The sequence below is a fragment of the Phoenix dactylifera genome, chromosome 2, assembly GCF_051530095.1.
Source record: "Phoenix dactylifera cultivar Ajwa chromosome 2, Ajwa_hap1_PhDact_Kaust_v1.1, whole genome shotgun sequence".
NCBI lineage: Eukaryota > Viridiplantae > Streptophyta > Magnoliopsida > Arecales > Arecaceae > Phoenix > Phoenix dactylifera.
This window is the reverse complement of record NC_143191.1, coordinates 11500467-11527832: the sequence shown is the minus strand read 5'-3', so window position 1 is coordinate 11527832 and position 27366 is coordinate 11500467. Positions and strand designations below refer to the sequence as shown.

General features: G+C 37.6%; 2 protein-coding genes across 6 annotated transcripts in view; both read left to right on the top strand.

Moving 5' to 3' along the window:
• The first annotated feature begins 2174 nt into the window (after positions 1 to 2174).
• LOC120112496 (eukaryotic translation initiation factor 5-like) lies at positions 2175 to 9328 on the top strand. 4 transcript variants are annotated; one of them, XM_039119159.2, is made up of 3 exons: positions 2203 to 2332; positions 3714 to 3854; positions 7374 to 9328. In XM_039119159.2, the coding sequence occupies exon 3, from the start codon at positions 7768 to 7770 to the stop codon at positions 9106 to 9108; it is 1341 nt and encodes a 446-aa protein (XP_038975087.2). In that variant the 5' UTR covers positions 2203 to 2332; positions 3714 to 3854; positions 7374 to 7767; the 3' UTR covers positions 9109 to 9328. The 4 variants fall into 4 exon arrangements, with proteins under 4 accessions (XP_038987967.2, XP_038975087.2, XP_038975088.2 ...); XM_039119160.2 differs by having other exon boundaries at positions 2215 to 2332; positions 3756 to 3854; XM_088715329.1 differs by having other exon boundaries at positions 2253 to 2332; positions 3644 to 3854.
• Positions 9329 to 10398: 1070 nt separating this feature from the next.
• SPPA (signal peptide peptidase) overlaps positions 10399 to 27366 on the top strand; it is a 34665-nt gene continuing 17697 nt past the window's right edge. Inside the window, exons 1-7 of one of the 2 annotated variants that reach the window (XR_015975083.2) lie at positions 10399 to 11924; positions 12505 to 12688; positions 15721 to 15858; positions 18148 to 18318; positions 18406 to 18509; positions 20274 to 20341; positions 24997 to 25160. Coding sequence is in view for 1 of the 2 variants with exons in the window: in XM_008806197.6 (XP_008804419.3) it covers positions 11406 to 11924; positions 12505 to 12688; positions 15721 to 15858; positions 18148 to 18318; positions 18406 to 18509; positions 20274 to 20341; positions 24997 to 25160 (1348 nt within the window). In the remaining variant the exon portion in view is untranslated. The remainder of the gene's footprint in view (positions 11925 to 12504; positions 12689 to 15720; positions 15859 to 18147; positions 18319 to 18405; positions 18510 to 20273; positions 20342 to 24996; positions 25161 to 27366) is intronic. The other variant, XM_008806197.6, reaches the window with a different exon arrangement.

The following is a 27366-nucleotide window of genomic DNA, read 5'->3' as shown; positions in this document are numbered from 1 at the left end:
TTCTTTATTATTTTTATATAAATATACTTATAGAGAATAAATTTATCTATGTGGTCTTTTGAGAAGTTTTAGCATACTGGTAATTGGGCATGTAGAATACACATTTAAAAGAAGAGAGAAGAGAAAGGATAGAGTTTAATTTGTTTAAGAGTTGAATGAGTTGAAATTAGAGAGAAGATGGAGTCCAACATATTTAGGAATCTATTAAGGAGTCTAAGTTAATGTAGATCAATATTTTTAATCTTGGTGGGATAAGGGATCGCCCAACCTCCCATCCATTGTTGTGAGAAAATGGGATTGGGGTCCGGGCAGACTCCAAAACCCATCAACATAGAAGAGAAGAAGAAAGAAGAAAAATAATGGAAAGAAGAAGAAAAGGAAAGAAGAGAAGTAAAGAAAGAAGAAAAAAGTGAAGGGAGAAAAAAAAGAAAGAAAAGAAAGAAGGAATGAAAGAAGAAGAAGAAAGGAACAAAGAAAAGATGGAAAGATAGAAAGAAAAGAAAAAAGAAAAAAAGAAAAGAAAAAAAAGTAAATAAGGGAAAGAAGGAAGAAGAGGTAAAAAAAAGAAGAAGCAAATATCACAAAGTCAACCACCAAATATCACTGTCCCATCAAATTTAGAGCATCGTATATATTGTTCCCCCCTTTTTCATTCCAATTTCAAAAAAAGACTCTATTTTATTGTCAAATATGCATCAATTGATTTTTGATAAATGTAACAACACTCCCTTGTCATCCAACTAATAACTAATTCTTTTGATCTCTTTCTAGTAGATGATGATTACAACCCTCTTAAATGGTGAATTTGTCGATTAAATATTAAAGTTGTGATCATTATTTGATAGAAAGGGATTAAAACAATGAGTCATTATTTAGACCATGAAGATTGCTTTCTATCGGTCATTAGAAATCAGATGTTGAATATCATTTTTACAAAAATCATTATTCCGAGGCTAAGTGGAAAAGTATGATGCCTCTTGATTAAATCTTATTGTTCTTAAGGACAAAAATAATCAATAATTACAACCTATTTGAGAATTGATAGAGTCTAACTTTCTGTATAATATATAGACAGGGAATAACTTATTTTTTCTCAAATAAATTCCTGCATTAACCTTGCTTATTTACACTATTTTATTAATTAAAAACAAATATACTATGTTAAATTTGAAATCTATGAAATTTTGTATTTGAAATGTCCTTAATTCTTCTTTTCACAAAAACATATGAAAAATATGGTTAACAAGTTATATATTGCTCGTCTACACAATTTCTTAAACCAATTAGATACTATTTTTTTAAAAGAATCTTTACTCATTTCTCATCCACATCTGTTACCAACTACTTGTTTTAAAATTTAGAAGGCAAACAAAAAAAAAAATCGATATTCTTTTATTCACTTCCTTTATTTCATCTCTCTTATTTCTAATTCTATAAACATTAATTTAATTTTTACCATTCATTGCACATATCCTTTTGATTTGAAATAGAAATGTCTACAATGTTCATGCATTTAAAAATTAAATAATTACATTCAACTCATACTACCTCCATGAGCATCCACACCATGATCATGTCTCTCCACGCATTTCAAGCTCCTCTTGCCATACTTCCTTCCATTGCAAATGTAAAAGTTTGGGAAAATCTTGCAGCTGTACAACCTGGCTGTGGCTTGTCATAACAACGTGATCTCTGGGTGCCTCAAAGTTCGTGTATTTTTTTGATTTGATTTATTTTTCAATGTCTTTCAATTCAAATCGACTTCCTCCTCCTCAGCATTGACCCGTTGTGCGAACGCACACCAAACCGACGACCGATCTCGGAATCTACCGCTCTATATAGCGAACGCACGAATCTTGAACAAATCGAGAAACCAACGGGATAAAGCTTACCATCCCATGCCTCGAGATCGCCGAAATACAAGATCTGACGGGTCCAGTTCCTCATACAATCATCAAGTCCTTATCAGACCAGCAAGAGCTGAAAACCCTCCGATCGCGCGCATAGAATTATTATGCGGTTGAAGCATCTATCTTGGGCTTCTCTATCATCGCGACATACCAACGGCTTGATTTGCTTCACGTGAAAGTGATGAATGGCCGATTTAGCATCCGCACAAAAGATTTATATGGGTATGGTACTGCGGTGAAAAGGTGGAAAACTCGGCGAAGTGTCCTCTAACATTTAGGGTTTCCAGGGACCTTCCCTTGCCTCTGTATAAATAAATCCTTTTCTCTGTTTTTCTTCGCTCTTGTTCTATTCTTCCCCAGCTTGGAGAGAGGAGAGAGAGAAAGAAACGCGGTCTAGGGTTTTCCGTAGGCGATTCGTCAAGGTAAGGGCCTCCTCTTCTCTCTCTCGATCGCCTCCTGTCGATCCGATCTCGCTTTTCCATTGCTCGTGTTGGTTATTTTGCTTGTTTACTGGGTTCTCTGGGGCTTGATCGTTGTGGTAGTTGTAGGCTTTTATGTAGAGATTTTGGATTGATTTGGTCTTTGGAGCGATTGTTTTGATTTTAATTTGTTTTATTTCCTGATATTTGATTTCATTATCGTATTCTTTGAGATGGTGGACCGTGGATTACTGGAAATTCATGACTTGATTAGGATTTGTTTGATTTATGAGTTTTTAGTTTGATTCTGAGATTGGTTTGCCTTTCTTTTGGTTCAATCAGACTGTTACTGATGCTTATCTCTGTGTTGGATTTTGATTTGATCTGATATGTGTGTGTATGTGGGATTTTTCATGGTAATTATAGTTTGATCGTTCTTTTTTATGGTATAGCTTAATTGATCGTTTATGAGTATTGAGTTTTCGTATAATCAGATTAGTTTTAATATCAACTTCCAAGTCCTTTATTTTTACCCATTTTTTCTTTTATATTGTTAGTGTAACTCGGCTAGCATTTGAGTTGGAACTCTTGATCCAACAGCCTAGTTTTGATTATTTATATGGATTATGGGCAAATAAGTTGAACCTTGAACTTCTTTTTAGATTAGCTGATTCTTGGCATACAGATAGTTCCATTACAGTTATGATGGATATCAGTTGTGATTTTGGTTCTGATAACATTGCCTCGACTAAAGTTTGATTTAATTTAGCAGTCTGCAATATATGTCACTTTTATTTTCTTTCTTCATATATATATATATATATATAATGTTAGCAATCCTTGTTCCAGGATTAATCCTCCCTACTATTTGGTTATCTGTAAGGTAGATATATAATTGCTTTGGTGTAATTTAGGAGAGTAGACAATGATAACACTTTTAAGGAAGGTATTTAGTTGTAAATTTTAAGGCTTGGTGATTAGCAAGGGCAGGACCTAGTGCAATAGTAAGGTTTTTTTATTGTGACCTAGGTATCACGTGTTTGAAATATGAAAATAGTCTCTCTGCACATGGGGGTAAGGTTGCTTACATTAGACCCTCCCTAGACCCCATGGTGGCGGGAGCCTTGTGTATGGGACGCCCTATTTTGGTGATTAGTCTATGAAAAATCATCGCAAGATGTGAGTATATTAGCTTTTTTATTGCCTATTGAGATGCATGCAATTGATGATTGCAGTCTTGAGCTTCTCCAATTTGTTTTATCTTTATTACAAATCAATTTGTGAAAAAACGTGAAGGTTACTGATTTCATGCAGGCACCATTTTAGGAAAGTGCCAACTTACATCTATTTTATGGATGATGGTGTATGCATGTACTTTTGGTAGGGTGTGAATGTGCTGAGCTGACCTCAACTTTTGGCTGCTTAGGCTTGGATGATGGTGTATGCATGTACTTTTGGTAGGGTGTGAATGTGCTGAGCTGACCTCAACTTTTGGCTGCTTAGGCTTGGCTTGATATATGGAAAGGTGTGTTCATATTTGAGGCTATGATTGGGTAAAGTGGGCTTTGATTTTTCTTTGCAAAACAAAGAGTTCAGGCATGGCTTGATCAAATATTGAGCTTTTAGTTGTGCTTGAGTTTGTCTTATTAATTAACTAAACATGCTTAGGCAAGCCCATTATCAATCTAAGCATGATTTGTTCTTGCAGCTTAGACTTTGAATCCGTGTTTGTGGATCTGCAATGTGGTTGCTTATATTGATTTGTTCAACAAGCTTATCTATATCCGAACTCTATTAAAAAGTGGTAGTTCACATTTTGGAATATTCTCCTAGTGATCTTCTGTCAACATAATAGACAAAGCACCATTGCATTTAATTGTAAGTGTTTTGTAAAAATGACAATGGCAAAAGGAAAGAAAAATCGCAAGCGGAACTCGAATATGTTTGGCTTATGTTACATGGGAGTCCCCTTTCTCTCATAGGTTTTGGCTGCGCCAAAGTTAACCCCAAAAAGAAAAAAAAGGAAAAAGAAAATCTTAGGCAAGAAAACATTGTCCACGGCTTGAGCTCCATCTCTCCCCTCTCCACCCCCATCCTTCCATTATTTTGATTGGAATTGAAGTTAACAAATAATTTTTGTTTAAAAAATATTAATTTGTCTCCAATTTGGTAAGAATTCATCATTGGGAAAATCCTGATGTACTGTACATGCCAAAGGAGAAACTTAAGCGATGTAACTTGTTCCTTCTTTTCAAAAACACAATAAACTCAATATAGATTGGGTCCTCTTTTTTATATCAAACTTGAAACTATATTCAGCACAATATCAAATTCCTTATGCCCTAAGGAAGCATACTTATGAAGTATAAATATCACAACACCAAAGCAGAGACCACAACTTTCATTGAGATGGACTTTTAGGACTCGTTTGGTTTGTGGGAAGAATTTTACTTCATTGGAATGTTTTTTCTTGGGAAGCTGATGACTGGGTCTGCGATACCTGAAAAAGTGGTTTTTGCATGTTTTGTTGACCATAGAAAAGTAGCATAGGAAATATACTTTTCAAAGTGACTTATATTTGGTTGAGCATATATTTTTCTAGAAAAGTTGTGTAAAATATTTATTATACTCTTAATAAAGGGATTACAAGAAAAAAAAACATCACATGCATAATTTTTAGAATCAGATGCTTGAAATAGCAAGGTCCAAAGGTTTTGAAGGTTTAACACCAAAAAGATCCGAATATATTTTTAGTAGCTATTTAAAAATATTTTTAACTATGAAAATTACCATAATTCATAATATATTTGAATACTTGTTTAACTATTAAAATTACCACAATTCATAATATATTTTTAATAGCTGTGTTTAATTTTTTTAAAATCTAAAAATATTTTGAAAAATTAAAAATAGCTATTAAAAATATTTATTGGATTGATTTTTTAGTTAATAACTAACAGCTTCTTTATACCATGATAATTTTAAATAGTTATTAATATATTTTTATATATTAAAATTGCCATAACTTCTTTATATTGTGGTAATTTTTAATAGTTTAAGATTAACTATTAAACATATCTATTAAGAAGATCGTGATGGCTTAAGAGTATTTTTGGAAAAAAATTACCATAATTTTTATCCCATCTGAAAGTGGCTTTTGCATGTCTCACATGGGTTTTTCTTTCTCATGAAATGTGAAAAGTTTATTCATTTGGAAAAGCTACTTTTCCGTCTCTTCTTTTGAAAACTCCAACTAAACATAAGATATTTTTTTCATTTTTTCGTTGACTACACTTTTCTCCCTCCTCTTCCCGCGAACCAAATGAGTCCTTGGGCATGATAATCAGGTTCACTGTTCTTAGCTTTTGCAAAACGGGAGGATAATTGGCATCAACTTCCATAACCCAAAATGTTTCATTTCCTATCATGAGATGTATCCCATTCCCTTCTGCCTTTCCCCCAATCCCCCCTCACAATCCAAAGCAGGTGGGGGGTCTTCCCTCGAGCTTCCTAGACTTGTCCCCACCAAACCAGGTGAGGGGGGATTGGTATTTGTGCTGTCCTCATTCAATTAGCCATGTGTTTATTTTACTTGCTCCAGCCTTTGCGTGTGTAGGGTGGGGCGGTGGGAGACTGTTACATGTTGAAAAGCTTAATTTGAGTGCATTTTATGCTCTTCAGAAAAAAAGCCTTATGGTTTTTAAAATTAAATTAAAACAATTATGTGTAGCAGGTATTTGTAACATTCCATAAAAAAAGGTATTATTCTTTACCCCGAAAAGTCTAATTTCAGATAAGCATAATTTTTAATATCTGCTTTTGGGAGAATGTAGAATAACTAACCTCTGGATTGTGCTAATTTGGAGGACCTACTTTCTTGCTACAAGATGGCAATTTAGCCTTGCTCAAGAGCAAACACATTGGTGGTGCAAATGACTTAGGTAATCTTGAATTTAATTGAGGTGATTGCTGAGTCATCCCAAATCTAAAGTTTAATCCTGTCTAGTCCTTAATGTAGACCTAAACCTCAATCAAGTTAGCCTCTGATGCATTTAGATCCAATCTTGTCAAAACCAAATAGACTTGATATTACTCTACAGTCGAATCAAAAATTAAGGCTAGACCCAACTCATTGATGTCTGAATTTAAGTAGCTATATGCTATGTGTATTTAACATAAATGCTTCATCAGGTTGGATTTCTTTATGGATTGCCATCTTGTAAGGACTTTGAATCTGGATTCCATAAGTGTGGGGGTAAGATTGCTTATTGCTTCATAGCTTTGAAATTGCTTTAAGATCAAGCTCCTCCTAGAAATCTCAACTTCATAAAATTAAAGTATTAAATCTAGAATAAGCATAAAATTGTGAATTTGAAATTAAAATCTAACTTTAAATAACATCAGAAGTGGCTTTAAATAAGAATACTTGGCAGATTAGGATTTATAAAGCCAACGCTGGATAGTTGGGAAAAGGCTAGATGGTTATGGTTATGGTAGATTAAAATCTCTAGATGTAGCATTAATGTTATTGTTTTACTTACCTACTTTTGAGTATGGTTCTAATTTTGGGTTATTGAGCGATATTTGACTGAATGATTTTGGTCATTAGTAATTTCATTATCAGTCTTTTGGGTTATTAGTAATTTCATTATCAGTCTTTCTACTCGATATACACAGTAGTCACCTCTAATTTTGGGTTATTGAGCGATATTTGACTTAATGATTTTGGTCATTAGTAATTTCATTATCAGTCTTTTGGATTAACTTCACAATTTTGACTACTGTGTCTTTCTAGAACCCTTTTTAACAGGATGCTAAATTAGAGGTGATAAATGTGGATCTTCTGCATGCTGTAGCTTGATTTAGTATCATGTTGTGACTGCATGAAGTAGTTTTTTTACATCCTCTTATTCTATATTCTTTGTCATCTTCTGTCTTTTTTAGTGTAGTGCCATGCGATCCCGATTGTTTTCAGTATTTGCTTTACGTAATCAATTTGATGGATAACTTTTTTAATTATTGCTTTTGTGATCTTATTTTGCAGGATATATTGACTTTTAAAGAAGTAAAGACTGTTTTACATCATACCTTTCTTACCTGTCAAAGTGGAGAGTGTGAAGTGCAGCACATCTTTTATGTCTGAACGGGACTCCTTGTACTTGGGATTCATTGGGTTGCTTGGAGAATACTGCCCTACATCCAGAAAAAAATACATACACTCTTTGGATAGAGTTGATTGCATGCATCTCAAGTCATTTCAGGATTCTGCACTAATTCAAGGTTGCAGCTGGGAGCAACCTTTTCCTCTCGCCTCGGATCAGTTCCATAGTGAAGAAGCGAGTCACTTGTTGTCACTTACTGCTGCATCAATCCCTACGTCCAGCATTTGCTACATCTGACATTGCCACCAGTCCCTACTTTTGGTTTCTCAGGTACAGATGGCTTTGCAGAATATTGGTGCCTCAAACAGTGATGATGCCTTCTACAGGTACAAGATGCCAAAGATGATTACCAAAATAGAAGGTCGTGGAAATGGAATCAAGACCAACATCGTGAACATGGTGGACATCGCAAAGGCTTTGGCAAGGCCTGCCCCCTACACCATAAAATATTTTGGGTGTGAGCTTGGTGCACAGTCAAAGTTTGACACAAAAACTGGTACTTCGATTGTTAATGGGGCTCATGACACTGCCAAGCTAGCTGGGCTTCTTGAGAACTTCATCGAAAAGTATGTGCAGTGCTATGGATGCAGGAATCCTGAAACTGAAATAGTAATCACCAAGTCCCAGATGATCACCCTCAAATGTGCTGCATGTGGGTTTGTATCGGATGTGGACATGAGGGACAAGCTCACAACTTTTATTCTGAAGAACCCACCAGAGCAGAAAAAAGGATCCAAAGACAAGAAGTCAATGAGGCGGGTGGAGAAAGACAGGCTCAAGGAAGGTGAAGCTGCTGATGAAGAACAGAAGAAATTGAAGAAAGAGATGAAGAAGAAGGGTACTGTATCATCCAAAGAAGGGGCAAATTCAAAAGCTGCTGCTAGAAAGAAGAAGCCTGCAGGGTCTGACGAGGATCATTCTTCACCAGCTGGCAGCCAGTCTGGTGATAACGAGGTCGCTGAAGATGATGATATCCAGTGGCAGACTGATACATCTCTTGAAGCAGCTCGCCAACGCATCCAGGAACAGCTCAGTGCCGCTACTGCTGAAATGGTTGTGCTTACCACTACTGAGACAGACAAGGGAGAGAAGAAACCTAAAGAAGAGAAGAAAGAGGAAGCTGCAAAAAACGGAGCTGAAGAAGCATTGAAGAAATCTAACGCCCATGACAGGCTGGTTAAAGAGATCAAAGGCAAACTGAGCATGGGCTCAACTCCAAGTGGGCTTGTATCCTTTCTGGGTTCGGTGGTTGGCTCCCCTCAGGAGGTGATGAATGCACTCTTTGATGCCCTCTTCGAGGGTGTGGGGAAAGGGTTTGCTAAGGAGGTGGCCAAGAAGAAGAACTACCTTGCTGCTGCTGTGCAGGATGAGGGATCCCAGTTGCTTCTGCTCCGGGCTATTGAGGCCTTCTGTGAGAAATGTAGTGCTGATGCAGTGAAAGAGGTGGCTTTAGCTGCAAAGTTTCTCTATGATGGGGATGTGGTGGAGGAGGAATACATTGTGCAGTGGTATGAGGAAGGTCTCGCTGGCGTCAAAAAGAGCTCTCCTGTTTTGAAGAACATGAAGCCTTTCGTCGAGTGGCTTCAGAATGCTGAGTCAGAAACAGAAGAGGAGTAACTCCATGCCTCCAGCAATTTAGGTTTTTAGGTATTCTTGATTTCTGGTACTTTTGATACTTTGGACGAATCTATATTTTCTAGTATTGTTTGTTTCTATTGTCTGTGTTGGTGGTGGAGTCTATATGTTCTGGTATTGCTATCCTAGCTGTTATCTAAGTCGCGTCTGCGCAAACTTGTCTTTGTGCAATTAAATAATAAACATCTTTGACTTTGATTAACTGGCTTGACTGGTCTGCCCTACCTGTTTTGTAGAAGGTATGCCCTAAATTTGGTTTGCAGGTGGTGTGCGTTAACTTCCAATTGCTGATTATTTTTATTGCTCCTGGTTCTGGCAACTGCAGTAATGCTGACTTTGATTTATGGAAGGCATGCCCTGAATGAATTTTGTTTGGCAGGTGGTGTACATTTTTCTTTTCTTCATCCTCTGAAGATGCTTATATTTTATAATGCTCTGGGCTCAGGGCAACTATTGAGGATATGGTTATGGAAGTTCCTCTAATGGCTGCAAAACCACAAGCATTTTTTAATGGATTTGAATGGCCATATATGCTACTGGTTATTAAAATTTTGTCAAAGTGATTGACTTCTCAAAGACCAAAAAAAAAAGTGTTATAAAGTGGCAATTTTAAAATGATTTTGTGATGGATGCAGGTATCATGCTCCTTGTTGGCTTAATTGTTGGCCGATATGGTCTTTTGCTCTTTTTTTTTCCGGAAATAATTCGGGCATGGGTGGATGCTGGAAAGTAGACACTTCTGCATGAGCGTCACAGAAAGCTGCCCTCGCATTAAAAGCGAGTAGAATGCCTGGACTAGGGAAACAGCGAAACCTAGTTGAAGGAAATGAGCTCATTCTTGCAGGAAGTTGACGAATTCGAGGCGGTAATCTTGAGAATTGGCATCTTTGGGAGGACCAAAGGCTCGATAAGCAGCATGATGGATTTGGTAAAAATTGTTTGGTCAGAATTCAAAACTGCCATATATCCATGGATTTATGCTGTCAAACAACTGAAACTATATTCTCTATTCTCAGCTTCATTATACTCAACATTCATGGTGTAGAATGTTGAGAGACTTTTATTAATAGGCTGTTGTTTACTTCAGACTCTACTATTTATGCTGAATGCTCTTTCTTGAGCCCATCCCCTCCCTTGGTATATCAAAATGACATTGAAGACAAGCCCAGGAACTTGGCCGGAGTTGCAGGATGAGTGGCTGCGGAGGAGGCTGTGTCGGAGAGAGGCAGGCGATAGCAGATGGGTGTGTGGTGGGGGTCAGGGTGAGGACGAACTTGGGGACGACATCAGAGAGGCAACCGCAATCGAAGTTCAAGTGGCGTAAATGGAGCTAACGAGGCCTTTGGAGACGGCCTCAATTTTGGTTGAAGAAAAAGTTGTCATAGAAGACGGGGACGAACCTGCCCTAGCCAAGCTTGTGGGAGGGGAAGAAGGAGGCAATGGTGGTAGGAGAATCGACGAAGGAAGCTTGCCGGAGGAGGCTTGACATCAATGAGGATGGTGGAGCTAGTGCCACCATAGGCAAGGCGGCGATATAGGACCAAAACAAATAAAAAGAAGATGAACACGGTCAGTGCGACTACCACGATGACCTTGATGATGGGGTGGTGGCCGTAGCTGTGGTGGTGTAGGAGAAAGAGCAGGGATAGGATTCGACGATTCCGCCAGCTCCCATGGCGGCTAGGATGGCATGGCTCCAATCCTCCAATTGAGAAGACTCTCCAAGAGGCTAATCAAGATATCTATGATTGAATTGGACTTTTAGTCTAGCGAGAACACTGAGACTTAAATAGAAAGAGTATGTAAAGACTATGACTTGTTGGATGAGGTCTTGAATCAACAAGCTAGCATGTTCTAAAGCATGCCATGGCATTAATTTGGTCGATCAGGTTCATGAAACTACCAAGAATATGCTTTTGCTCATATCCACTAATGAGCCGGCTACAAAACCACGGCCAAAACCACACGCAAAAAGACAATGGAATTTCGCGATAACAATCCGAAATCCACATATTATTTTGAATTCGGAGTTGGCACATATAATAATTTGGGTCCGGAGATATGAGTAGCCAAAAATCCCAAGCAGTATTCCGGAACCAACCTGTTTGCACCCTAAAAACCCAATCCATGCCCGATTCTAGAGAACCAAGACCGGATCCCCGATAACGTGGCGACGAAGCGACCTTTGCCATCCCTATTACAAACTCCCCCGCTCTCCGATAAAGCGGGAGGGAGGGAGGGACTGAGTGCGCGCGCGTTTCCTTCCAGTAATCTGAGAAATGTCGAAGATCCTTCTTCTGAAACCGCCCCACGGCCAACTCCATGCCCTTAACCACAGCGCCAGTCGCAGGAATCTCTCCGCCTTCCTCGCCTCCTCCTCCTTCAAACCCCCCCTCTCCCCTCTTCTCCATTTCTCCCCCTCCCTCCCCTCCTCCTCCTCTCGCCCTCCTCCCCTCCGCCGCTCCTCCCTCTCCTCCCCCCGCCGGATCTTCCCCGTTCGAGCCCTCGAGTCCTCCTCCACCGCAAGAACCAACAACGAGGACAAGGAGGAGTCCAAGGCTGGGGGAGAAGACGATGGAGCCCCGCCATCTTCCCCTTCGACCGCCGCTGCTTCCGGGCCCGGTGATGGGGTTTTGGTGGAGAAGGCCGGATTGGATGGAGTCCTTCCCACTGGAGAGTTCGAGATGGAGGAGTTCGGTTGGTGGAAGAGCTTTGTCGTGAAGCTCCGGATGCTGTTCGCTTTCCCCTGGGAGCGCGTCAAGAAGGGCAGCGTGCTCACCATGAAACTCCGCGGCCAGGTTGGATTGTATTGGATTGGGTGTTCTTCGTTTACAAATCCACATCTCTGTTAATTTAACCCTTCTACTATATTTTCTTAAGATGTGCTCAGACCTTAGTTGGTCGACTAGTAGGGTTTGTTGTATATGGGAATCATGAACATGTTACGGAGGAATTCAAGAGCGGATATGAGTCTGACAGCAAGAAAGAAAATATCGTAAAACCGATTAGACATTTCTCTTCCGTGATTTGATGTTATTGTTTGCTGTCATTCTGTATAGAACTTCATCTAGAATTTTTCTGCTGGTGCAAATTAATGTTCTTTGTAATTTGTCACGGGTTCGTATTCTTCTTTCTTCTGTCTAGATTTTTCTTCTTGTTGAATTTTTTTTCCTCCTTTTTTCCTTTCTTTTTTTGAGGTATATGTCTGCTTTTATGATGTTTGATAATCCTCATTAGTATCTAACATCCATAATTTATAGATAAGCTGCATTTGGGCCATTAAAACCATTAGGGAAAAAGTAACCGTGATTATAAAAAAAAATAAAGCATGGAATGTTTGAAGTTGTTGTAATATTGAATTTGTTCATTTTGTTGCAGATATCTGATCAGCTAAAAAGCCGCTTTGCTTCTGGGCTATCCCTACCTAAAATTTGTGAAAATTTTATTAAGGCAGCATATGATCCTCGTATATCCGGTATATATCTTCAAATAGAACCTCTTAGCTGTGGATGGGGCAAACTTGATGAAATACGAAGGCATATACTGGATTTCAAAAAGTCAGGTAAATGTGTAACAATGGTATTTTTTACGTTTGTTAACTTGGTGTGTTCCACGTTTATTGATTACAGAATGTGTTGTAATCACTCAATTTATTGATAAAATCACTTGCTGATAGTTTACAGGTACATACTTGCGTCTGTATATTAGTTTTTATTCTTACATTATCATACATTGATGAAATAACTAATCTACATCTTGCTGTCATGTTTTTCTTTTCCCCTCACTTTTTTTAGATCAATTTATTGTTAGACCAGAAATAATTTACAAGATCATTTCCCATGCTTTGCTTATCTGTGTAGAGAGTGACAACTGACGAAGTTAGAGATAGAGTCAGTTCAAACTTGTGTAGGTCCTATTGCTTACGAGCCAAGTGATGGAGGAAAAAATATTTTATTATATTTTCAGATATTTTTCTCAGGCATTTTTAGAGTTAGTTTAGAGTAATGTTTTGATTAATATTGGTGTGTAAGAGTCATAGTTTAGTTATATATTAATTTGGATAACTTAGGAAATTGTTAGGATTTAAATTTTAATTGTTCTTTGGAAAGTTTGGGCCTATATAAAGTGATGAATTTATGGTGATTATTGAGTTATTTTTGTGTGGATCATTGTCGGCCAGGTTTGGCCTTCGCTCTCCCCTGTTCTTCTCAACTATTACTCACTCGTTGATCTTCTTCTGTGCTATGAATAGATCATATCGCTGTCCATGTGTGCATTATTTGATCAAATCTGGTTGTAGGTTTTATGTTGGATTATTCAATTAAGACTTAAGAAACCTTAGGTTTTGATCCAGCTAATCCTTCTATGTGTGACAAACTCTGAAGAAGATTCTCCTTGAGCAACCCTTGTGCCTGATTTCAAATTCTGTTGTTACCTGTCCTGTTTTCAAGTTCTGGACAGCAAGTGATAGAAGTGCTTGCAGTCCTAATTCAACCCTATTTTGGGGCCCGACACCTATTCCATACAATCCCTCAAATTGTCTTGCATCACTAAAAGAGTAGATTTGCTGCTTGGAACTACACTTGAAAAATTTATGAGAGAATGTAAAATGAAAGATAGGTTAGAACCAACATCACTTCAATACAAAATTACAGCACATAATAAAATAAGGTTATCAATCTCAGAAAATCTCAAGCAGAAACAATTCATATGTAGCTGGCCTTTAAAGGTAGGCAGATGGGTCGGAAAAATCTATAATGTTAACCCCAAAATTTTAACTATCTAGTGATGGTGGTAAGCAAGGTTCAGTGAACCGGTGCTGGAGGGTGTACAGAAATAGGGAGAGTCGAAAGGGAGGGGTAGAGAGAGAAGGAGATAGAAAAGAGAGAGAGAGTCTAAGAGAGAGGGAGAGGTAGAGGAAGGGAGGGAGAGAAAGAAAGGGAGGGAAAGGTAGAGAGAGAGAGAGAGAAGGCTCGAAAGCTCTCGTTATCGTTAGGAGGACACTTTAACTTCTTGGCTGTAGGGTTGGAGTAGAGAGAGAGAGAGAGAGAGAGAGAGGAGGGCAAGCATGGAGTAGGGAAGTGCTTTGGGTGGTCACAAGTGCTAGGGGGGCTCTGATTGCGAGCAGCAGGGGGTGGGTCTCGAAAGATCGCAAGTTGAAGATGGGCTTTTTAGAGATTTTTACCAAGGGTTTTAATTGAACTGAGCCGAGCTAGGGGGTTCTTAATCAAACCGAGCTGGGAGGACTATTAGAGCCGATTCAATCAAATGGCAAACTAAGATTAGAGCCAGTTCGGCCAATTTACCGAGCCAATAAGATGAACAATCCTGATTCTCCATCAGTTCAGTTTGCTATGCCCTAAACCGGATGGTTCAAATAGTATGGCGAACCATGGTGGTAAGTGTTAGCTAGTTGCTTCTCGAAGGCTACTAGTCCCTGCCCCATTGAGGAGTGAACAATGGTAAGGCATTGTTGGAAAGCCCTCTTCAAATGTTAAAGAGAGAAAGAACCTGTAGTTTGCATTTTGTGAAGTCAGTCTACCTTGTACTTGTTGCTGACATAGTTGTTCAAGGTCTGCGCACATCAATGGTTGAAAGAGTCACCATGAGATTAACAAATTAGGATGATTTATATCATCAATGCAATCACAAGGATACTCTTGATTGGCTTTTGACAAATCAAGTTGTTTAAAATCAAAAGACTGGCTCATAATTAAAGCTCTATTTCATGTATCTTTTGGCGAGAAAGAGAAAGAATGTGGTGCTTTATTAGTTAATGCCATGGTTATTAGTTAGAACAACCTAAAAACCTTACTTAAGGGAAGCATTGATTTATGTGGAAAACAGTATTGACTTAAAGACATGAGCTATGGATGTAAGCATTACACATATTTTGGCCATGCCTCGTTACGTAGTTGTGTTTCTTTTCTTTTCTATTTTTTCCCTCCCCATGGCAAATTGTTATTTCTCTTTAAGCTTGTGTTCATAGGACGTGATTATAGTTTTACGCTGGCTGTCAACCTACGGAAACCCTTGTCCTTTGTCTATGCTTGGAATTGACTATGTACAAAGTATTATACATTAAGCACAATAGAGGTGGAGTTAGCACAACATAGGCAGGGTTAAAAGTGAAAATTCTGATCCTAGGACTTGAGCTTGGGTCTCTCGAGTGAGAGCCGAGCATCTTAAGACAATGAAGATGGATCTATCACCAATATAAAGGAGTGATTTGATACATATAGAAAGAACAAGGAGGGTAGAGGTAGATCGTAAATCAAATGGGATGAACGAGTAAGAAAGGACTTGATATCTCACCATTTTTTAGAAAGTGCGCCCCTAAACCGAGTGAAACGGAGGAAAGAGGATTCGTCTAGCTTACCCCACCTAGTTTGTGATCAAGGCTTTAGTTGAGTTGAGTTTAATCACAGATTGTTTTTAATTTCATGTAGTTCTATACAGAGTCATAGCGTATGATGGTGAAACTAATTGTTCTTATAAAAATATGTGACTGTGATTTTATAAATGATTCTCAACTTGTTACTTTGCCCATTGTTTTTTTTTTTTAAATTCTAATCTGTTTTATAAACTTTGTAGGAAAGTTCATTGTAAGCTATGTTCCTATATGTGGAGAGAAAGAGTATTATCTTGCATGTGCTTGCGGAGAGCTGTACGTCCCACCTGGTGCTTATGTTGCATTGTTTGGTTTGGTAGTTCAATCATCATTCCTTGGGGGTAAGTTTATTCAGCTTGTCCTACAAAAATATGTTAAATGATAATGGACAGTAATTATGCTTTTAGATTTCTTATCTTTTATTTGCTTTTTCTTTTTTTCTTTTGTGGGTAAATGCATTTAGAATGTCTTTATGTTTTTTTTCTTGTCATGTTTGTGCCTTTCTATGCTTGTAACTGCAAAAGATAAATTTCTTCTCTGAACAATAAAAGGACATTGGCAAATATGTATTTACAATGCGCACAATGTCATATTGAATAAAAAATAAATGCAATTCCATTAACAAATAACATGCTGGATACACATAAAACCTATAGCCAAAAAGAATTTTAGTGAAAAAAATTTCATGTGGTGTTTTTGATAGGGAATTAACCCGTTGGTGATCTTTTCGAACCTGTAAAGGCTCTCTTTACACGAGAATTGGTATATTACAAGCTAATAAATGATTACCTCTTTCTCTGTATAAATCAGCTGATGTAGCTTGAATTTTATATACTTTTGTCACTGCTGCTCAAAATTAAGTGCTGGTTCTCTCTTCTCCACTTTATATGATGGTTTCAGCAATCTTTTTGAGGCATCTCAAGGGTTCCTTCTCTAAGTAATGCAAAGAAGAATGCAACTAGTCCACTTGACAAAGAAAAATGGCAAACAAATGCAACCTTTCTACTTTGGTAGTAAAGTCCTTATATTCTTCCTGTACCTCACAACTTTGCCAAGGGATCTCAGACATACATCCTCTCACTACTATGATATATTACTTCTACGTTGCTCTACTTTTCATGCCTTCATTGGCTTTCAATTCCAGTGCAGGGAATTAATTTCTTACTGTATATTTTGATTTTAGTAGATTTTTCTCCTGTAATATCTTCTTTCTTTATGCCTCACGGTGTCTGAGATAGGTGGGGAAGTTAAAAATGGGAAACATTTTGTTAATATGTCATATAAGTTTAACTGGGCTTCTACTACCATTTGTGAAGAGTTCCCAAGTGGTTAGCTTTTTGTAGCTATTTACACCCTACCTATTGGACCTACAGGCAGAGGCAGGTAGTGTCTTCTTACATGTGCATGTAGGTCTAGCTTTCCTCCTTTTGGATTTTTTTTCATCTTTTGCTTCTCATAATTCTTCCTTTACAGGGTCCTCTAGATAAAACTTGCATTTTTCAACAAAATTGGTGGCAAAAATTATAATCCTTTGTTTCTGTTTTTATGGCAAGAGTTAAAAATAGAAATTTGTGGGATAAGTTTTCTTCGCTTTATCAGAGATTCCTAATGTTCACCCAGTAGTTTCTTGTCTCACTTCACATCCTTATTGTAGGTACTCTTTCGAGCTCTTCAACACATTTCTAGCTAGGAATGTGCTATGAGGATAATTAAAGGAATTTAACTTCACTTCGTGTTGGTATCTCCTCACAGTATCAGTGCTCTGACATGGCTTGACATGATTCATATAAGGTCCCTTTCTCTGTCAAATCCCACCTATCATCACTTAAAGCCCATGAAATGTTACTTTGAGTTACATTCCAGACTATTCAAGGGAGATAATGGAAACTCATTTTTTATTTTTTTCTCGAGGATCATGGGTGGATAAGGAAATTCTGACATTCTCAGAAACAAATGGCTTGGTGTTTTGTCCAGGAGGAGTTTGTGAACTAAAGCCATAGGAAACTCTTGCAGCTATTATTAAAAATAAACTTATTCAACTGGTTTGCCTGTTTGGAGAGCAGATTTTCAGTTTTGTTCCTTCCTGTTTCATTGTGATTGGTTTCTTTTTCTTTATTTTATACCCACGGCTAGTGTTTAGGGCCCTGGAATTATGGCTGTTTGGCACCATCTCTAGGTGGTACTATCTCGAATGATTGCAGGGCAGCACCTATTAACAGTGGTTGCCTTCTCTTGAAAACATGGGTTAACGTCAAGAAAAAGGAGAAAATATAGAAAAAGAGACCAAATTTTTTGGTATATTGTCTCCTAGTTTTGTGCTCACTAAAGAAAGGTTACATTATTAAATCAATAAATAGTTAGAAAAATGTGAAAACTTTCAGTGAGTGAATATAAAATGAAAAAAAGCAATCAAGTCATCATGGTTGGGTCTACGTTAATTTGCAAGTGACCATGGTTTATCTACATTTAAAAACTGAATTGGCTACTTTGTCCAAGTTATGAGTCTGATGTGTATATAATAATAAAATAATCTTAATTTTAAATTTTCAAGTAGTTGAAGTGATTCTACCTGCAGATTAAACAGGAATTCAATTTTCTAATTTGACTGGAAGGAACACTTATTTTTACAGGGGTTCTGGAGAAAGTAGGAATTGAACCACACATACAGCGCATTGGTAAATATAAAAGCGCTGGAGACCAACTTTCACGTAAAAGCATGTCAAAAGAAGTTTGTGAAATGCTGACTTCATTGCTTGATAGTATTTATGGAAATTGGCTGGATACAATTTCTTCAACTCAAGGTTATTTTATTTATCTTATCCAATTATTAAAATCTTGTTCAGTTTTGAAAGCCAGGTTCCTAGGATGCTTAATTTCTTCTGTTTCAGGAAACACAAGAGAAGAAATTGAGGAATTTATCAACACAGGAGTTTACCAAGTTGAAAAACTTAAAGAAGAAGGGTGGATAACAAATACAATGTATGATGACGAGGTGCAAATTTCTGCCTGAGACATTAGCTGAAATGTGAAGCACATGGAAACACACGAATATAAATGAAGACTTCAATGCTTTAATCTTATTATATATCAATAATTCTTAATGTTGTATTCTTATATATTTTTCTTTTCAAATGAGTACTGTTGCTGTATTATGTAATCTTTTTACATACCTAACCCTTGACATTTCTTGGCTAAATTAGTCAGTGTCTAGCTTGTCTCCCCATTGTGCTAAACTGCTAATGCAAAATACATGGAAGCAAACGCCAATAGAAAACAATGAAAAAAAAATAAGGAACATTATTTCGTAGGTTTATATACTGTTCAGGGTACTATTGAGCATATTGTTTGTAAGATTTATCAGGTAGAGATTCATATTGTGCATTAAGCTTTTAGTGACTTCACCATTTGCTGGTGTGCTAGCAGCACTTAAATCCTTGAACAATATGCTGAGTCTTGATTTTGGCAATGAAGAATTTAAAGATCTTAGGCAATTGTGGATCAATCTTCATAAAGTATTGTCAAATATGTCCAGAATTGATTAGTTGAATGTTGGAACTTGGAACCCTCCTAAATTAGGCAACTTTTGAAACCTGAATATTAGATGGACAAATATATATTTTGCCTCTAAGAGTTTCATTGTTGGAAAAGGTTGTAAGGTGTCTTTCTAACCAAAACTCCCCATGCAACTTCAATAACAAAATATTGGCTTAACATGAGGTCTTGTGTATGCCATTAAATGATGTCCTGGATGGCAGTTCCATTAATATGGTGACTATTAAGTTGATGTGACATGTTCTCCAGTTCTAATTGTGCAGCCCTCCAACCATGTGACCTCAGAAAATCATCCGAGTCTTTAGATCTTGTAAGAACAATGGTTTGGAAAATAACAACCAAACTTTAATGCAATTGCCAATTTACTAGTATACAAGTGACTCATGGGACACATAGAGTTTTATATATGAACGCTAAGGAAGGCAAAGATAGGGTAGAACAAGAGTGACCAGGATCAATTTCAGACACTTGAATATGCATGAACCACCTGTTTCACATATGCAACTGGTTAAATTTGATTCACCTAAGAATGGCATTGTGAGTTATTGTGATGGGGAGTGCTCTAGCAAGAACCCAAAAAAATGATTTATGAGATAACAAACAATGACTCCTTTACTTAGCATACATAGATAGGGAGAAGTCATGATTATATGAAGAACATTGAGTCACTAGATGGAGACTATACTCATAACAATGTTAGAAGTTTTACCTCTTTCTAGTTTTCGATGATGTAAATGTTTCTGATGAATTCTTAATCACTTTAAGATGTTCCGTGTGGCCTACGATTGGTCTAGTTACACATATTATGCTACCGTTGTGGGTCAAGATTATATAGTTAAGGCACAAACAATACAGAACAACCCATTTTGCAGATGGTGCAAGAAAGAATGAAGCTAATGAAACATGATTAGAAATCCAGAGTCTTTTACAACAGCCACCTTGATTTCAACTCTTCATGAAACATCGCCAATCGCCATATGATTCCTTTTAGTTTGGCTGATGATGTTCTCTACCCAACTGTGACATTGCAAATATTTGTATTGTTTTCACTGCATTGCAATTGAATTGGATGACCGAAGAAACAGACACAGCTCTAATTATAGGAGGATGAACTGTTAAATGCTTCTCATTCCTTCCTGTAGTTGTGACAACATTTTCATAATAAGAAACTGCTTTTATATTTTTTCTTGATCTTATAATGCAGGTTATGTCAATGTTGAAGGAGAGACTGGGACAAAAGGATAAGAAAATTCTTCTCTCCGTTGATTACAGGTAATCAATGTCTTCAGGAGATCATAGAAAGTTATTGTTGTAGGGAGTTGCATTTGATGTGAATTTAATGTTATCATTGTGTTGGTGCTTGTTAAAAAAAAGAGGTGAGGATGATAGTGTTATTTTGATGATTAACACAACCATTGAGGAAATATCTAATTAAATACTACAAGTTAACATGATACATCATTACTGAGTTCGACACTCTCGATACATTAGAAGAATGAGATCAAGATGTCTTTCAATGATTAATAATGAGATAAAATTTGTGATAGAAAAGGGATAGTGAATTCTAAATTCTAATTCAGCAAAGTTTCAAGTGAAACGTACTCTTAAGGGCAAAATAGTAATTTTCATTGTTAAGACTTAAGAGTATGTAGCACTACCATGGCATATATTCAAAATTGCTTGAAGTATATTACATTGATTGTATGGGTGAGTCTAACCTTAAGATGCAGCAAAGTGTGGAATGAGTCGACCCCAACAAAGGTGGAGTCGACCCTGGCACATCATGGAACCATCAGGCACACCTCTGCGAAAATGCCACGGATGAACAGTAGTGGAGTCGACCCCATGTATGCTTGAGTCGACCCCAGCTTCAAGCCTCAAGAAAATAAGTCTCTGGAATTTACTGAGAGGGCCGACCCCAACTTTTCTTGAGCCGACCCCAGATGGAGCCGATCCCAGGATTGCTTGAGTCGACCCCAACTGAACATGAGTTGACCCCAAGGCTATGTCGTTCAAAACTGTGTCTCTGGAATTCCTGAGAGGGTCGACCCCAATGGAACTTGAGTCAACCCCACTGTAGCTTGAGTCGACCCCAAAAAGAGTTGAGTCGACTCCAACTGAACATGAGTTGACCCCAAGGCTATGTCGTTCAAAACTGTGTCTCTGGAATTCCTGAGAGGGTCGACCCCAATGGAACTTGAGTCAACCCCACTGTAGCTTGAGTCGACCCCAAAAAGAGTTGAGTCGACCCCAGTGAAAAACAGCTGAAATACAAGGTTCTGTGATCCCTGAGAGGGTCGACCCCACTGTAGCAGGAGTCGACCCCAGTAAAAGTTGGGTCGACCCCATTGGAAGTTGAGTCGACCCCAAGTCTGATGAACAGTGGTTTGAGTCGACCCTAGGAAAGTTTGGGTCGACCCCAGCATGGGCAGAAGCATAACGGCTAGTTCTGCAGAAGTACTTTTTGATCTCCCAACGGCTAGTAACGGATAGTTTTTCAAATCTAACCAATGGGGAGTAACCTAATGACACTATTCATCAGAGCAAATCATCCTTTTACAAAATATCAAAGCTTATCCAAGAAAGACAAAAGCCCTAATTTTCTTCATCGAGGTGCTTCATTCAAGAGTCAAAAGGAAGTGGTTGAGCAGATAAAAAAGAGGCATTAAGAGCTTCACCAACCCTTGAAGAGTGAAGCATTTCCTTGACAAAGAAGAGAAGAACCATATCAAAGCGATAACTATATTCTAACTCTTCTTTGTAGCTTATATTTGTTATATCTGCTCATCTAGGAGTTTCAACCTTCTTCCTCTTCTTAAAATCTTGTAAGGTTTGTTGGTGAGCCCGTAAAACCAACGGTGTAGGTTTGTTGGTGAACTCGTAAAACCAACGGTGAAGGTTTGTTGGTGATCCCGTAAAACCAACATAGGTTTTTGGTGATCCCGGAAAACCAAGTGTAAAGGTTTTTGGATTGTGAGCCCGGAAAACAATCCAACTGTAATCCGTGAGATTATAGTGAATGCCTAAGGGGTCGCTTGGGGAGTGGACGTAGGTGCATAGGAGAGCACCGAACCACTATACTTCTTGTTGTTTGTATTGTGCATTGTTCTAAATCACTTACTCATCAATTAACATAATTAAGGAATCGAAAATTAACAAAAACCAATTCACCCCCGCCCCCTCTTGGCTTGTCACCTTAGGCAACAAGAGGCCACTGTGATTATTTCTACAGCTGCTTTTTTCTTTTTCTTTTGAATCAATAGCCATAATTGTCAGGGTTTAGTTGGCTTATTCATTGGCAACCACTATTATATTTTCCCTGCATGTTGAAAATTTATGTCACTTACTTTTCCTTGTATTAGTGATGTCATGAAATCCGAGTCAAAAAAATATTGGAAATACTTTGAAAAGCAAATTTTAATGCGCTATCTATGGCTTCTTCAGCATTGTAAAGACATGAATTCTGTGTTCTCTTATGTTTCAAAATTATTAATCCAACTTCATCCCAAGTAAAGCTTTATCACATGTTTGACATATATTACCATTTTCAATTGTCTTTTAATAAAAAAACAGTCGAGCTATATTACATACTTGACATATATGACCATTCACATGCTTGAGGTATCATTTTGGCTTTGGTCACCTTTTGCCGTTGCTGGAGTATGAGTAAAATTTTGATCTTCCCTTTCGATTTAATTATGACAAAAATATGTAGGGATGAGGCCATCTCCAAGATATTGATGATGGATGAATGGTGTTCTTTCTAATGTTGGGTCTGTTCCTATTTCCTTCTTCTTCCTGACTCTTTTCTTCTACATTGAAGCTTGAGGATTTTCCTCCATAATTAGCATCTTCAACCTGGGATATAGATTTGTTCCTGTGCACAAAATGTAATACACAAGTCTTTTGACTGACAGATCTGAGTTGAATTTCAGATCTAGATGATGTGTGGGTTTCATCAACCGGACCTTCTCTACCTATCTCAGCATAATATTTATGTGAGCATGAGTTCTATGGGTATGTTCTTGCGCCATTATTCTTCAGAGTCTCATCTCCTGACATTTGAGCCCACACCTTGTATCCCAAGACCAATTCACAAATCAAAGTGAATCACAGAGGTTCATTTTGTCAATGTTTTGCATTAAACTAATCTCATTTTATCTCCTTTTTCTTAGAAAAAGAAACCTTTTAGTGCAATCGCTCTCTTGTTTACACGACCACTAGTTTAATGTAATCATAGCGGCAGACTTGAAGGTTAATTTATTCTGATCAGGCATCCAAACAAGTCATAAGAGTTTTTTACAAACATTTCATCTTTATGATATTGAAATGTCACATGCTCCATTGGAGGATCAAACTTTGATAACTGCGTATTACTTTATGCGTGTTCTGTTGCATCATTATATTTTCAGTAAATTATTTCTGAGATTAAAATCTATTTTCTTCCAATCTTGCATCTTGAACTCCATTTTCTGGACGTGCATAGTTGTGAAGAGAATGATCTCAGGCACATTGTTTTATGCATGGTTTGTTGAACCGGTCGGAACCGACTGGTTTAGCCTGTACCATACCTGTGCCGGCCAGCACCGGTACGGTATAGCCACAGAATTCGGTTCCGACTCCATGCCAGTACTGGTGCCAACCGGTGCGGTTCGCACTGGTACAAGTTCGGTACCGGCATCGGGGAAGAAGAGGAAAGAAGAGGAAGAAAGAGGAAGAAAAAAGAGGAAGAAGGAGAGAGAGGAGAAGAAGAAGCCTACCTCCTCCCGTTCTCCGGTGCGGTTCCGGCCCCTTCTTTGCTCGCGGGAGAAGAGGGGAAAGAGAGGAGAAGAGAAGAGGAGAGAGGGGAAGAAAGGAGAGGAGACAGTTCGGGAAGGAGAGGAGGAGAAGGGTCGGCAAGAAGAACAGGAGGAGAAAAAAAAAAGGAGAGAGGCCCGCGCACGGGGCAGCGCGCCCGCACGCAGGGGCGCGGGCGGGGAAACGCGTCCCCCCACTTACACATGTGCGCGTTCCACGCGGTGCGAATCGCGCATCCACGCGCAGAGAATCGCGCGCGCGATTCCCCGTGTTTGCGTGCGGTTCCCCGTGCGGGCTCTCCGTGTGGGGCTGCGAGCCCTTAACAGTAAAAGATTATATGCTAATGTCCATGAGTGGGACATTCTTAGAGGGCTTTTAGTATCAAAACAAATGAAAGGTAGCAAACAAATGCTACCTAGTTCACAAGACAGAAAGCAACATCATCATGTGAATGATTTAAAATGATTCCCCTGATATTTGCTACATGCTGAATTACTAAGAAAAACACGAAGTAGCATGTGGATTGAATCTCATGTCTCTTCATAATCTTGATTTATGCAATTTTGAATAATCTACTGATGAAATATCATGTCTATTTGGAGTCATTTCCTTTTAGAAATTGTATTATGTTAGCTTGGATATTCGTTTCATTGATATCTCATTTGATCAGATCGATCTAGTAAAATATATATTATTTTCTGGACCTACTGGTTATGGACTGTATCTTGTGCCAGTGCTCTGAGACCTTATTTGTCTCGAATTTATCTAGTAGTTTCATAGCAAGAAAAAAGCCATGGCATACATTTAACATACAGCATAATACAGCTTATGGGTACTAAAATATTTGTTATGTGATTATAGGTAATTGATAAAAAAGTCCTTGTAATGTATGAACAATTTCTTAATATTGCTGTAGGATTTTGTAGTTGCTTTGCTGGTTAAACCAAACTTTCACCTGTAGGCTGTAACTGTGACCAGCAACTAGTCATGGTAAAAAATTTGAATATGGTTCTTTTAACTGTATTCCATACAACATTAGATATGAGAAATGAAGCCTTCGTCTGAACATTTCACTGTTGGTAATTGAACAAGGGATTACTAAATTTTCTTTCTTTGTTTTTTAACTGCAGTAAATACTCTAGGGTAAGAAAATGGACACTTGGGTTGGAAGGTAAAGAACAATTCGCTATAATTAGAGCTTCTGGAAGCATTAGTCGTACTCGTAGTCCATTAAGCATCCCAAGCTCTGGCATTGTTGGTGAACAACTAATTGAGAAGATCCGTACTGTTAGAGGTTGGTATACTTGCTGTCCAGCTTTGTATACTACATTGACAGTTAATCTGTTAATTGCTCTGTTAACAGCTTTTACATGCATACATAAATCTTCAAGATTCCTGTTGTGTTTAATTATTTCAACACACAAACACATATATATATACATGTAAATATAAATATACATACATACATATATATATATATATATATATGTATATATATTATAAATCATCAAGATTCCTGTTTGTGCCCTTCACTAGAAAGGTACTGACATCTTTTGCACATCAATTACCATCTTGATGATTTATGATATATATATGAGAGGTACTGACATCTTTTGTACGTACGTATGTACATACATGCATGCATGCATACATACATGTATACGTATATACATGCATACATATATATTATAAATCTTCAAGATTCCTGTTGTACCTTGTGTTTCCAAAACACATGTATACATACATTCATACATATATATATTTATATCATAAATCATTAAGATTCCTGTTGTGCCTCATGATTCCAAAATATCGCAGGAGGGGCCTTACGATGGGCATGATGTTATTGCAATTGAAACTCTTTGTACAGATTTCAAATACAATTAAAAGGATTATCATTGATCTACTCTATTTTCACTACTAGAGGCATATAGTTACTAAGTTGTTTTTGGTTGACAAACTTTATTTTGCTTTATACAGTTACAACCTAGTAATTGAACTGCAATGAGCTTATGACATATCACCATAAATGTGTACAAGCTTTACCTTTTTTCCTGAGGACAATTATGTTTTTGTGCACTTCACTAGAAAAGGTACTGACATCCTTCGCATGTCAGTTACCATTATCCTTGCCAATTTACTAACAAATATATAATGTTAAAAATAGGTTACATCTTGGGGAATTTTTTATCGGAAAGATGTTTTTAGTCAGTGGATGAGTGCATAGAACTGTCTGAGAACTAACACTACCAGAGCCAATTGTGTGTGAACAATCAGAATGCCAAGGTAGTAGGAAGTTGGTATAAGAACAATTTATCAAGTAGCTATTAGAATTCATGAGTATTGGTACTTTTTGGAGAAATAGATTTTCACGAGTGAAGTAGTGCATAAATTAGTCACATCATATAGGAAATGCAACCAAAAAGTCACATTTGACTACACTGTTCTTCTCTCTTTTCTACTGTCTGTATGAATATTCAGACTTAATGTATCGATCTGCTCGAATTTGTGGTGCAGACAGTTCAATTATTGCAGATTTAGTTTGTCATCTTAATTTCAAGAAAATGTCTTTTTTACTTTGTTGATATGGTGTCTGATGTTAATATTTACATTCCAACAAGATTGGTGACTAACATGGCTGTTTATTTTTTACCATCTAGTTTTCTTGACTTAAATTTGTGGCTGACTTCTGCTAGAAGAGCATCCATGTGAGAATTGCCATGAATGTGAATGAATCAAATATATTATTTTGGAAGTAAAATTGTTGCCTTTGCTAGAATATCAACCTGATGTATATAGCAAAAGGACCGCCCAAACAGTCCTTCAGCCTCTAAAAACGTGACACTTAAAAGTTAAACCTACATAAATCATCATTTCATTTTCCAACTACCAATTGGAAGGAAGAAAAATACAACATATAAAAGGATAGAATAACAAAAATGCCTACTATCACTTACCATGAGTCATCTAAACTACTCCAGTCATCCAGCCTTTACCTAGGGAGAGCATGAAGATGCAGGTCATTGAGTATTGTTTTTTATGTGTAGATGAAAGATATACAGAAAAGAGGTACAATCCGCTAGGTTGATGCTTTTCTCCAACAGAAAATAGGAATCAAATTTTCACCCACTGCAGTGCTCTGAGGAAAAATTATTTTGCAAAGGATTTGATGTCACTATCAAATAATTGAATAGTGAATACATACTTCTAGTTTCATGGGATTAGAATAAAATCCCACAGAGTTTCATGGTATCATATTGACACACTGCAACTTAAAATATTTAATGTTTGGGTTTAATTGTGCTTTTAAAGAGGCCTGCTATTGGCATCTACAGTCATCAGTGATCCAACCATCTTGGCCGCATCAAGATTCTATTAGCACATCTTGAAAGAAATGTTTGGAAGAGTTCATCCATGCATCTAATCTAATGAAAAGTGCTGTTTGTTTTGGTCCATGTATTAAACTTCTGTATATGCAGGTATAAATTTTGTACTTAGGT